At 38.1% G+C, this 13,889-nt stretch overlaps 1 protein-coding gene across 1 annotated transcript in view; it reads right to left on the bottom strand.

Annotated features, from left to right (window-relative positions):
• trmt44 (tRNA methyltransferase 44 homolog) overlaps positions 1-13,889 on the bottom strand; it is a 114,852-nt gene that overhangs the window by 36,095 nt on the left and 64,868 nt on the right. Inside the window, exons 7-9 of the mRNA XM_084110298.1 lie at positions 13,629-13,735; positions 11,298-11,481; positions 10,800-11,160 (exon numbers count right to left, since the gene is read on the bottom strand). Of these exons, the coding sequence (XP_083966424.1) occupies positions 10,800-11,160; positions 11,298-11,481; positions 13,629-13,735 (652 nt within the window). The remainder of the gene's footprint in view (positions 1-10,799; positions 11,161-11,297; positions 11,482-13,628; positions 13,736-13,889) is intronic.

Below are 13,889 nucleotides of genomic sequence, written 5' to 3' on the forward strand. Positions count from 1 at the left end.
GGTGAGTAATTACTGACAGAATTTTCATTTTTGGGTGAACTAACCCTTTAAAAAAATAATACGTAGGCCTACGCTAATTAGATAGTTTTAATTTCAAAAGCATTTAGATAAGTCTAAGTCAAAGTGTCATCTAAAATTTAAGACCTTTCATAAGTAAAAATAAGACTTTTTAAGACTTTTTATGGCCTTAAATTAAAAAAAATCTAATTTAAGACCTTTTAAGACTTTTTAAGGATCCGCGGGGACCCTGCTTTTACATACATGCTGCTGATATATTATTGTAGCACAGTTTGTGCTAAATACAGTGTAATCAGACTTTAGTCATGAAAATGTCACAAGTAACAGAAATAAGCACAAATGTCAGAGCATGTCAGAACACCTCCAGGGCCAGAAAACACCCCAGACCCCAGAGGGTTAAAGTTCCTGTCTTAGTCTCTCAGCGGTTTTATCATTGGAGTGAGTAGCCGCTATATTTTCCATATTTGAATATGTGTTTTCCACACATTGCATGCTTTGCATCGCATTGCATCCAGTACTTTCAGACCCTTTTCTCCATGTTCTGCTTTTTCTAGTATCAAATGTCTCCGTATAGGGGTTTCGCTCACACACTCCAAATAACAAATGCACATTCTGGTCAGATAGCATATAACAAATACTTTAAAATGGCTGTATGCCATGACGTATATGTGTTTGCTTATATGTATATATATGTTTACATGATAACCTGTTGACTTCTTTTCACTCAAGTGTATCATGTACTAGTCGATTATGGAAACAGTTTTTTTTTCTTTAAATGTTACATTTTGTTACATTTCCATGTAACTACACATATAAACTTGACTGTTTGTTACTGTTTGTCTTATTTCTGTAAAATGATATTAAAAAAGAAAATAAAAAAAGAAATCGTAAAAGGAGCTGATATGTTATGTGAATTACTTTCTATGCAGACCCGGTGTAAGACTGAAAAAACTGGAAGAACTGGAAGAGAGGGCAACTCTGAGAAAACAAAGGAAATTAACATTTGAACTCTCTCTTGTGAAGTTAGCATCACCATTTGAGATGCAGGTCTAACCTCAGAATCATCCTAATTTACATCTCTTTCCCTCTTCCCCCATTCCCTCTCTCTCTCATCACGTGAGATCACCAAAATTCACCCAAAAATCTATATGGTTTAATGTGAATAATTATCATACAGTATTATACATGTTTGGTATCATTTGAAATGTCTCAGTACGACTGGTACAAAGGTCTCATTCCCAAAGAAGTAAACCAAAAGGTAATAAAGTTTTAAAAGTTTAGAGATAACTTGCACACACAGTCTTACAGGCAAATTATATCCTGCCCAAAAGGTATAAACTCTGAATGCAAATTCTCATTGTTAGCAAATGTTTCCATGTGAAAGAAGTTTCTGTCTATATAAAGAAATGCAACGAGAGGCTCAAAATTTGTAGCTCAAATTAGCCCGTGATGCGGAGTGTGGGCAAGACACTCAGCATCATGTATTTCTTGAGTCAGGTACATCTTTTACTCTTCATCTCTGAGCATTTGATGTTATTGCATTGATTATCTTTGAACCGATTATGAAATGGGCATGATACATTTACCTGACATAATAAAGTGTTACATTTGATTTTATTCTGCCTTGGTCTGAAATTGTTTTCCCAAGTAGATTAAACGGATTTGTATGTTACCGCAAAATCTGTGTTAGATTAGTGACGACTAATATTTGGCACTAATTCAAGTGTCTGTGGTCTTGTAAAGACAAGAAGTGAATTTCCGTTTAGGACAGCAAAATGCTGCTTGACCAACCTAAATTTGGGTGTGTCTTACCTCTGTTTTAATTTAATGTTACTTTAGATAAGTGTACGTGGGAAACCATGGCATGGCCAATCCAAAGCTATTATAAGAGAAGTAATGTTGGTCGACTTACATCTGTAGTAATGGCCATACCTCTGCCTGAAGTAAATGTTACTTTAAATTCAAGTGTATACAAAAACCACGGGGGCTATACAAAAGTATATTTGATTGTGTAAGCGTGAATGCGACCATCTCAGGTTTATAGCAAATTACCTCTGTTTAGTGACCGAAGCTGGCGAGTTTGTGATCGTGAGACCTGCGTTAAACAGAAGGTGTGAGGACCTCAAAGCGACATAGATTCCTAATATGAACAGGTCTGGGGCGGCAGTGGCTCAGTGGTTCATGTAGGTTGTCTACAAACCGAAAGGTTGGTGGTTCAATCCCCGGTTCCACCTGACCAAGTGTCGAGGTGTCCATGAGCAAGACACCTAACCCCAGCTGCTCCCGACGAGCTGGATGGCGCCTTGCATGGCTGACACCGCCGTCGGTGTGTGAATGGGTGAATGTGAGGCTATGTAAAGCGCTTTGGTGGCCATAGGTCTGTGAAAGCGCTATATAAATGCAGTCCATTTACCATTTAAAATATAAGTAAAGAGTTGAAAAGAATAATCAAATGTGCTGCTAAACTATTATATAAATGACCATTAACCAATTGGCATTCTAACCTAAATTTGAGGTTGTGATAAAATGGAGTCAGATAAGTTTAATTGGAACTAAATTACTTTGCCACACGGAAAAGAGAGTAACGCGCAGATACCTTCACCCGTTCTATCGAATACCGCCATTGGATCGATTTAGACAGCCTTACAAAGCCGGCGCCAGACACAAATTCACGGACGGGCATTCAATTTTTTCAGGGGGGCACAAATGAGATCAACCTCATTGCATAATAACATTAATCAATTATAGATTATGAACATTTATGATACAATGATAATGATCGATAGTGCATAATACTATATAATGTACTGATGCTAAAGGTCCTTGCACACTGAGACAGAAATTCTCGTCCGAAATTTTCGCATGTTAAAAAATAAATATCTCACGTTGTGTCAATCACACACTGCCTGCGAAACTTTCACCCGTCCAAAAAAAAACAGATCACGTTCGATTTTCTGCGTTTTTCGCATCCGTACCAAGTATTTTGAGAGGTGCTTTGACAATTCACAGCCACCGAATGACGAATACGAAAAAACTCATACGAATGATTCGGACTCAATATGCAAGAACCTTAAAGGTCCCGTATTATGCCCCTTTTCACAAGATGTAAAATAAGTCTCTGATGTCCCCAGAGTGTGTATGTGAAGTTTCAGCTCAAAATACCCAACAGATCATTTTTTACAGCATGTTTAAATTGTCATTTTTTGGGGCTCAGAAAAACGCGCTGTTTTAGTGTGTGCCCTTTAAATGCAAATAAGCTGCTGCTGGACGACCCAGGGGGCGGAGCTTCATGAGCTCGCGCTCAGTCTCTCAGAACAATTTCATCTCACGGAATGATGATAATATCAGAAACTCTCAGTAACAGTGTTCATTTCGAGTCGGACAATAATGCCTACAGAGTCAGAGTGCTGTATAGAGATGGAACAGGTATAGTTTAGTAGTTTAATTACGGTTATTATAACGTATTTGTCATCTGCTTGTATGTATCCATTATTTATTAATAGCCTACAAGTCTGCTGTTTCGGACCAGGTCCGAATGATGATCAAACATATACTGATGAGTTTAATAAAGTTTATTGTACATCACACAAAAGATGAAGTGTCAGTTTTACTTCAGAAAATCACCGTAAGAGCTGAGTAAACACAGTAAGTTATAAGAAGTGCACAAGTACATAAACGAATTTCGGTAGAGTTGAGAGGGAGCATTCCTGTGGGCGGAGGTTAGTCAAAAAACTGTTCTAGTGACGTCATTAAAGGAGGAAGTAGAGGGATGTAGTCCAAACGGGCCGTTCGATGTAGGCGACTTCTGTTAAATAAAATATCTCGCTTGGCATTGAACTTTGAGCTTTATAATTTTACAGATATTATTTATACTCTAACAACAACATTACACACTAACTTAAGTTTGAAACATGGGATCACGAAGAACGGGACCTTTAACAAGGTTGCGCTGTTGAGACTCGCGCAGTCTCTTGTAGCAAATTAGCTCAGGGGATATATATATTTCTGTTCATTGGATGAACTGATTAAATAATTGTACTATTAATTACAGTCCATTCTAAAACTAGTTCAAATATTTATAATTATTTATATTCTGTTATAATTATAACATTATAAAAAAAAATATATATATATATATATATATATATATATATATATATATATATATATATATATATATATATATATATATTAGGGGTGTCGCAATATACCGGTGTTGATGATAATCGTGATATTCAAAGCATGAAATATCGACATTGTGTTAATTTAGAGTGTGACAATATACCGGTATTGGCGATAATAACCACAATGTTTAAAATGAATAGGACTCTTATGATAACATGACACGTAAATACTACAGCGCCAGTACCTGGTTGACCTCTCAAGTGGCAGTATTGCACCCGCGAACACCTGTCAAATAAGAAGACGATGCAGCGCTCGTCCGCGCTCGCGTAGCTAGAGTGAAACACTCTGTCCAAAGTAAGCTCGCCAGTAATAAGAAAAGAGTTCTTTGACTTCATCAAAGAAAACAGCACATTAAAGATGGTCGCACACCGGACGAGAAGCGCAGTGCCACGTATTTAAAATTAGAACACATTACACCTTTTACAGTCTATGGTGTACACACACCGGCGGCGCCCAGCGAGGGCTCAGGACCTTGTTTAAAATCCTGCCGCGACACAGAGCGCCATTTACATCGTTTTATATTAAATTTACATTATATTTGTCTCAAATCATCCTAAATGATTTCACCCTGTGCTGCAATATACATTTAATTTTACATTTATTTACAGAAATCAGCTGCTTGAATGAAAATTGCTGATGTTATCGGATTTTCAGGTGATATTCTCAATGCATTCAGTTAACGGACGCTCTGAGGTAAAGTGTTCAGATGACAGACTCAGCAACTATTGTATTTAATTGTACAGTATAATCATAACATAGTACAGACATTATCTCAATTCCATAATGTCCTTAAACATAATGATATTGCTGGCCATAAACTGAGAAAGTGCACGTCCGGTGTGCGATACCTCGAGTTGTCATAGACGCGACGCGGCTATTATTTTACTAGTCATGGAATGGGAAACGTGACATTAACTGTTAACAGGGGGTTTTCTGTGTTCATATATTTAATAAAGGGTGATTATTAAAATTAAGAACCCTGTTTTCTTTACTCATCTTATTTTTGTATTTGTATTTGCACTTGATTTTTTTTGTTCAAATCTGCTATCTGCATGACTTTATTGGCAATAGGTTTAAGAGCTTTTCAGTTCTTCAGGAAACCTTCAGACAGTGTTTGGCTTCAGTTTAAAACCAGATAAACTTCACATGCTTGTCTTCCTTCACAAAAATTTGCCATAGATTGAGTACGCAAGAAGTAAAAATGCATGTGCCTTGTGTTTATCAGTATCCTTATGTTTGTTGGGTAAAAAAGAAAAACTATATAAACAAAGTAAAAATTAATTTGACTGATAACTACTACCCCCCCATCATCATATTAGAGTGATTTCTGAAGGATCATGTGACACTGAAGACTGGAGTAATGATGCTGAAAATTCAGCTTTGATCACAGGAATAAATTACACTTTACTGTATATTCACATAGAAAACAGCTGTTTTAAATTGTAATAATATTTCACAATATGACTCTTTTTGTTTGTATTTTTAATCAAATAAATGCAGCCTTGGTGAGCAGAAGATACTTCTTTTAAAAAAAATTTAAAATCTTAAATCTTACCGATCTAAAACTTTTGACCGGTAGTGTATATATGTGTGTGTGTGTGTGTGTGTGTGTGTGTGTGTATGTGTTGAAATATATATGTGTTGAAATATATATGTGTGTATATGTATATATATATATATATATATATATATATATGTATATATATATATATATATATATATATATATATATATATATATATATATATATACAGTGAGGAAAATAAGTATTTGAGCACCCTGCTATTTTGCAAGTTCTCCCACTTGGAAATCATGGAGGGGTCTGAAATTGTCATCGTAGGTGCATGTCCACTGTGAGAGACATAATCTAAAAAAAAAAAAATCCAGAAATCACAATATATGATTTTTTTAACTATTTATTTGTATGATACAGCTGCAAATAAGTATTTGAACACCTGTCTATCAGCTAGAATTCTGACCCTCAAAGACCTGTTAGTCTGTCCACCTCCACTCCATTTATTATCCTAAATTAGATGCACCTGTTTGAGGTCGTTAGCTGCATAAAGACACCTGTCCACCCCATACAATCAGTAAGAATCCAACTACTAACATGGCCAAGACCAAAGACCTGTCCAAAGACACTAGAGACAAAATTGTACACCTCCACAAGGCTGGAAAGGGCTACGGGGAAATTGCCAAGCAGCTTGGTGAAAAAAGGTCCACTGTTGGAGCAATCATTAGAAAATGGAAGAAGCTAAACATGACTGTCAATCTCCCTCGGACTGGGGCTCCATGCAAGATTTCACCTTGTGGGGTCTCAATGAACCTAAGAAAGGTGAGAAATCAGCCCAGAACTACACGGGAGGAGCTGGTCAATGACCTGAAAAGAGCTGGGACCACCGTTTCCAAGGTTACTGTTGGTAATACACTAAGACGTCATGGTTTGAAATCATGCATGGCACGGAAGGTTCCCCTGCTTAAACCAGCACATGTCAAGGCCCGTCTTAAGTTTGCCAATGACCATTTGGATGATCCAGAGGAGTCATGGGAGAAAGTCATGTGGTCAGATGAGACCAAAATAGAACTTTTTGGTCATAATTCCACTAAACGTGTTTGGAGGAAGAAGAATGATGAGTACCATCCCAAGAACACCATCCCTACTGTGAAGCATGGGGGTGGTAGCATCATGCTTTGGGGGTGTTTTTCTGCGCATGGGACAGGGCGACTGCACTGTATTAAGGAGAGGATGACCGAGGCCATGTATTGCGAGATTTTGGGGAACAACCTCCTTCCCTCAGTTAGAGCATTGAAGATGGGTCGAGGCTGGGTCTTCCAACATGACAATGACCCGAAGCACACAGCCAGGATAACCAAGGAGTGGCTCTGTAAGAAGCATATCAAGGTTCTGGCGTGGCCTAGCCAGTCTCCAGACCTAAACCCAATAGAGAATCTTTGGAGGGAGCTCAAACTCCGTGTTTCTCAGCGACAGCCCAGAAACCTGACTGATCTAGAGAAGATCTGTGTGGAGGAGTGGGCCAAAATCCCTCCTGCAGTGTGTGCAAACCTGGTGAAAAACTACAGGAAACGTTTGACCTCTGTAATTGCAAACAAAGGCTACTGTACCAAATATTAACATTGATTTTCTCAGGTGTTCAAATACTTATTTGCAGCTGTATCATACAAATAAATAGTTAAAAAATCATACATTGTGATTTTTGGATTTTTTTCTTTTAGATTATGTCTCTCACAGTGGACATGCATCTACGATGACAATTTCAGACCCCTCCATGATTTCTAAGTGGGAGAACTTGCAAAATAGCAGGGTGTTCAAATACTAATTTTCCTCACTGTATATGGTTTACTCCATGACAGCTCATCATGGAGGTCCTCAAAAAAGGGAAGAGACTGTTGTGGTCTCTCCCCCCTGCCACCGGACAGAAACCTATCCTCTAGCTTACTACGTTTGGGGGTCTCTTGTTCGCGTGGCCAGTCAAGCTGTAACCTGTCCACCGCGCGAGTAACCACCTCAAGCAATTCCTCGACAGATCTTTTTTCGCGAGAGGAATGCTCAGAGGCGGGCTGCTCGTGGTCCGAAGACCCAAGAGATATATCATCCCCCTTGTGAACCGAAGAAGCACCGGAGCGCACTTCGAGATCACGAGAAGGGATGCGTGGATCTGGTGACGCAGCAAGCGAAAGGGACGGACCCGTCTCTTGCTCGTCATGCAGATCCATACAAGAGCCCCACGATGGTAATGTGGGTGCGGATTGGAAATAGTTCAGACGAGAGCGAAGCATCTTAACTGTGAGCTGTTCACAATGCTCGCACTCGCCTTTCTCTAAAGCCAGAACCACGTGCTCTTCCCCCAAACAAACAAAACAGTAATCGTGTGTATCCAGCTCAGACATGGGACAGGAGCATGGAGGAACACAAAGCTTACTGATTTGTTTGGCTCATTTCTCTTTTTTTTTTAAACTCTTTGTTGTAACGTGAGAGAAAAAGATTTTGAGAATGAGAATTTTCTGCACCTGACAAAAACTAACTCCTAGCAAAGATCTGAGAACAGATGAGAGATAGAGAGGGTTTTGACGTTCACACATGCACAGAATGGTCTGAAGACAAAAGACCTGATGATGCATCTGTGGCTCATCTATTTATAGCCTCGTGTTGCGGGTGCACGCCGATGACGTCATAGACCGAGGCTATGTTACCTCCGGGTCAATTCTATCGACGTGTTACACACAATATTCACAGCTGGTCACGACTAAAGACGTTCCCAATGCGCTGAGCAGCGCAGCATCTCGTTCCGCTTTCGAAAGGGAACAGTCTGCAAACGTCTGGGGACTGAGGAGACAAGTTGCTCAAGTTTAGGAATAGGAATGTTGTCCCATTCTTGTCTAATACAGGCTTCTAGTTGCTCAACTGTCTTAGGTCTTCTTTGCCGCATCTTCCTCTTTATGATGCACCAAATGTTTCTATGGGTGAAAGATCTGGACTGCAGGCTGGCCATTTCATGATATTGTAATTGATGCAGTATGTGGTATGGCATTGTCATGTTGGAAAATGCAAGGTCTTCCCTGAAAGAGACGACGTCTGGATGGGAGCATATGTTGTTCTAGAACTTGGATATACCTTTCAGCATTGATGGTGCCTTTCCAGATGTGTAAGCTGCCCATGCCACACGCACTCATGCAACCCCATACCATCAGAGATGCAGGCTTCTGAACTAAGCGCTGATAACTTGGGTTGTCCTTGTCCTCTTTAGTCCGGATGACATGGTGTCCCAGTTTTCCAAAAAGAACTTCAAATTTTGATTCGTCTGACCACAGAAGTTTTCCACTTTGCCACAGTCCATTTTAAATGAGCTTTGGCCCAGAGAAAATGCCTGCGCTTCTGGATCCTGTTTAGATATGGCTTCTTTTTTGACCCATAGAGTTTTAGCCGGCAACGGCGAATGGCACGGTGGATTGTGTTCACCGACAGTGTTTTCTGGAAGTATTCCTGAGCCCATGTTGTGATTTCCATTACAGTAGCATTCCTGTATGTGATGCAGTGCCGTCTAAGGACCCGAAGATCACAGGCATCCAGTATGGTTTTCCGGCCTTGACCCTTACGCACAGAGATTGTTCCAGATTCTCTGAATCTTTGGATGATATTATGCACTGTAGATGATGATAACTTCAAACTCTTTGCAATTTTTCTCTGAGAAACTCCTTTCTGATATTGCTCCACTATTTTTCGCCGCAGCATTGGGGGAATTGGTGATCCTCTGCCCATCTTGACTTCTGAGCCACTCTGAGAGGCTCTTTTTATACCCAATCATGTTGCCAATTGACCTAAGAAGTTGCAAATTGGTCCTCCAGCTGTTCCTTATATGTACATTTAACTTTTCCGCCCTCTTATTGCTACCGGTCCCAACTTTTTTGGAATGTGTAGCTCTCATGAAATCCAAAATGAGCCAATATTTGGCATGACATTTCAAAATGTCTCACTTTCAACATTTGATATGTTATCTATATTCTATTGTGAATAAAATATAAGTTTATGAGATTTGTAAATTATTCCATTCCTTTTTTACTCACAATTTGTACAGTGTCCCAACTTTTTCTGATTTGGGGTTGTATAGTGCGTCTCACAGCAACACACAATTGTGTTTTTATTACTGAATGATTCAGCGTTTTGAAAGAATCGGTTGAGTCAAAGATTCAGTGACCCATTCTTAAACAACTGCCATCAAATTCATTTTTGATGAATCAGCCGTTTGAACAAATCGTTTGAATGAATGACTCAATGACTCAGGTTGTCCTACCCTCGTGCCTGTAAAAACGTCATCAGAGAAGAGATGTTGCAAGACATCGTTGTTATTTTGATTAAAGATTATAAGGGCACATTCATTTTTTTTAAATGATCATTTTTTAATGATGTGCACGGATAGATTATTTATAATAAAATACTGCAATATTCCATTAAAAAAAATAAGAATTGTCAATTTTGATTTCATGGTGACTGTGATCAACATGGTGACCTCTATTCTTTTTTTATATTACATATATTAAAGTCACAATGAAATGGAAGTGGTGGCAAATATTTTCTTCCATATTGTGATGTGTGTAATGGATTATGTAAAAAAAATAAAATTGAGGGCGAGGACTTTCATCAGTGACTGATTAGATTTTAAGATGTGGCTGCTGCACTCAAAAGGGGTGGCAGATGAACGTGAGCTTGCAGGAGCAGGGTTTAAGTGGACTAAATAACTGTAGAAGTCCTGCATACATCAACAGAGAGAATTCTGTTGGTTTCACCAGAAGATCCAGTTATGATATTTTGGTTAGAAACCAAAATTTAGTTTTTTTATGAAACCTATGTACAAGCATTTAGAAAACAGATATGGTGAATTTTTATTTTCAAGCCAACTTTAACTAACACAGTTATGAAAAAACACAGTTAATAAAAATATGGCATGACACATATGGCAAATTACACATACACCAGAAAGTACATGATTTTTTTTGTATGTATTCCTGAAGTTTCTCTCCAGGCTTTAAAGCCACCCATGTCTCATGACATCCCAGTGAAACATTAGAAATATTCTTACCTCCTGTATTCCAGGCATCAATGCAATCACTGCTCTCTATGTCTCTCGCAGTCAGACTCAGCAATGCCTTTGCCACCCTCAGAACCACTGCATCCACAAAATCCCTTGGCAGAGCTGAACAGTTCCTAACAGCCTCTGTCTTTTCTCTTGGTTGAAAGCCATTCACCCAGTCATTTGCAGGGGTTGAGATATTCTGTCCATTATCATTGTGAGGTCCACGATTGCCACATTGATTGACATTCATACTAACCCCTGAGCTTGTAAATAAGGCCTCACGCCCCCTGATATAATCACTTCGCCGCTCCTCTACCATAGGCTCTTCGGCCTTGCTGTACCTTCTACCTTTGCCTATTATGCATACCTGAAAAAGAGAATGACACAGCAGAATGAGGCCCTCTTTTTTTGCCTTGTTTTGGCAATGTGAGAAGCTGCTTATGCGAGTGAATCTCAAATAATCCATTCTAGAGCCCCAGCTCTACAGACATTGGACCAACCTACCCGTTTGGTGGAGGGTATCCTCAGACAGTCCTCCTCTGTGTGGAAGCCGCACACTGTGCTGACATCTATGATGAAGTCAATGTACTCCTTATACTGAGACTTCTTACATTGTCTGCGCTGGTACTTCCCACAGAAGTCAAATAAGCAGCAGGGAAGCACAAAGTAGCGGCATGAGTAAGATGATCTAGGCAAGATAAACACATAGGAGAGGACATAGCAACAATCAATGCAAAAAAAAAAAATACAGAACTACAAAAATATCTTCTGTTTATATTTGACCTAGTTTCAAAGACTGCATAGTTCTCAGGTGAAGTCAGTCCTGTACATGAACTAATCACAGTCAGCAAACATGTTTGATGAAAAGTTTGTCTCAGTTATATTATAGGTCACTAAAATACATAATACATGTATATCATTGCTTTACATGTTATTCTACATTCTGAGTTGTGTTTCTGATATTTTTTACCTTGAACTACCAATAATGCATGTGTACATTACACAAATATATTGTCATCTGGGACAAATTCAGTTCACCAAGACAGTATATGACTACTGATTAAGCTAACCACCTCCACCTAGTGTCTGAGACAGGACCCAAAAAGACCACAGCAATTTCTTAACTAATTTGGAGTCAATGCTGGCATGGACTATAGTTAGAATATGACTGGTTCTGAACAGAGTGAACAACTCAATGTGGTAAATCATAAAAAAAAACTGGGCTTGCAGTGTGAAGTAACACTTCATCTATGAGCGATTAATGCACACTGAAACCATTAGAGAGACTATAACAGCAAAACATTTGCTGTTTATCATTTTATAAAAATGTACACTATATCGTTCTATAGTTTGGGGTTGGTAATTTTTTTTATGCATATGGAAGAAGTCTCTTATGCTCAAGTCATTTATTTGATCAAAAATAAAAGCAGTAATATTATGAAACATTATTACAATTTAAAATAGCTGTTTTCTAATTTAATAGATTTTAAAATGTAATTTATTCCTGTAATGGAAACAGCATTTATTTGAAATAGAAATCTTTTGTAACAATATAAACATTTTTACTGTAACTTTTAATGAATTTAATGCATCCTTGCTGAATAAAATAATTTATTTAAAAAAAGAAACTTCTGCTTTTCAGGAATCTGTATTTTAGAGAGAATTTTGTACAAATAAAATAAGCTTTACAGCACTTTATTGGAAAGGGTTTAGACAATGTTTTTCATTCTTGTTGAATAAACTATAAACAATTACTGCACATGCACCTGTGGAACAGTCTGTATGAATTTATTTCTTCAGCTGAACACAAAGGAAGATATTTTGAAGAATGTCGGTAACCAGACAGTTGATGTACCCAATTGACTTCCATAGTAGGAAAAAAATAATAATACTATGGAAGTCAATGGGGTACATCAACTGTTTGGTTACCAACATTCAACAGAAGAAAGAAATTCATACAGGTTTGAAACAACTTGAAGGAGAGTAAAAGTGAACTAATCCTTTAAGACACTAAGTTCACAGGTGGTAGATACTTAAAGGGTTAGCTCACCCAAAAATGTAAATTCTATCATCATTTACTCACCCTCTAGTCGTTCAATGTTTATATGTGAATAAAAGCCTCAATTCAATCTGTTCATTATATATAAGGTGATCATGTTTAAATGATTAAACCGCTCAATTCACATGGATTAGTTTTACGTTTTTTTAATGAACTTTTTGAAAAGCCAAATTGGTAGTTGCGTAGTGGAGGGACAGAAATCTCTCAGATTCATTAATGAGGGTGAGTAAATGATGACAATTTTCATTTTTGGGTGAACAGGTACAATAACTTAAGACATTAAAGAGACCTTTAAACTGACTAAAAAAACACCAGAAAGATTCCCAGAGTCCCTGCTCACCTGCGTGAACATGCTATAGGCTTGCTGCAGGGAGGCAATGAGAACTGCTAATTTTTAAATGCTTTTGATAATACAAATATTTGGAAGTAAAAGTAGCCGAAAGACAGATGAAAGTTCATATTTTGCTGAGTTTATTTGACTGAATCCAAACTTTTGAAAGGCAGAGTATAAAAAAATACCAAGAACTGAAATGAGTTAGTTTTACTCTTTCGTTGCAAGTTGAATAGAACTTCCAGAATTAAACATCAAATTATATGAATCTACAATACATAATGGGTCATTGTAAACCACAAATAATTTTAAATGCTCATTTATTTACTGGCACTGATACCACAACCTGGGAAAATAAGCACAGAATGAATTATCTAATCACTTTAGATTAATTTACTGGAGAACAGGTGTCTTTGTAACACTAGTGCTAATTTTCATGACTTGCCTGGCTGCTATTACAGGGATCCATGGGGTAAGCTCATCTGAGTGGTTTCCAATCAGCCAGTCTGTGGTGGGAAAGAGGAAGCCATTGCTGGGTGTGATGGCATTTTCCTGAAATAGATGAGAACATTCACCACATTTCATAATTGGCTGAAAGTCCAATGACACTGTGAGGCATTGGTGGCCATATGAAAATAATGAGAGAAAAAAGACAGCCAGATGGTAAAATAAAAGTTGAAAAAATTTTTTATCATGTAGCAAGAGG

Source organism: Abramis brama, assembly GCF_963993115.1.
Source record: "Abramis brama genome assembly, chromosome: 3".
Lineage (NCBI taxonomy): Eukaryota > Metazoa > Chordata > Actinopteri > Cypriniformes > Leuciscidae > Abramis > Abramis brama.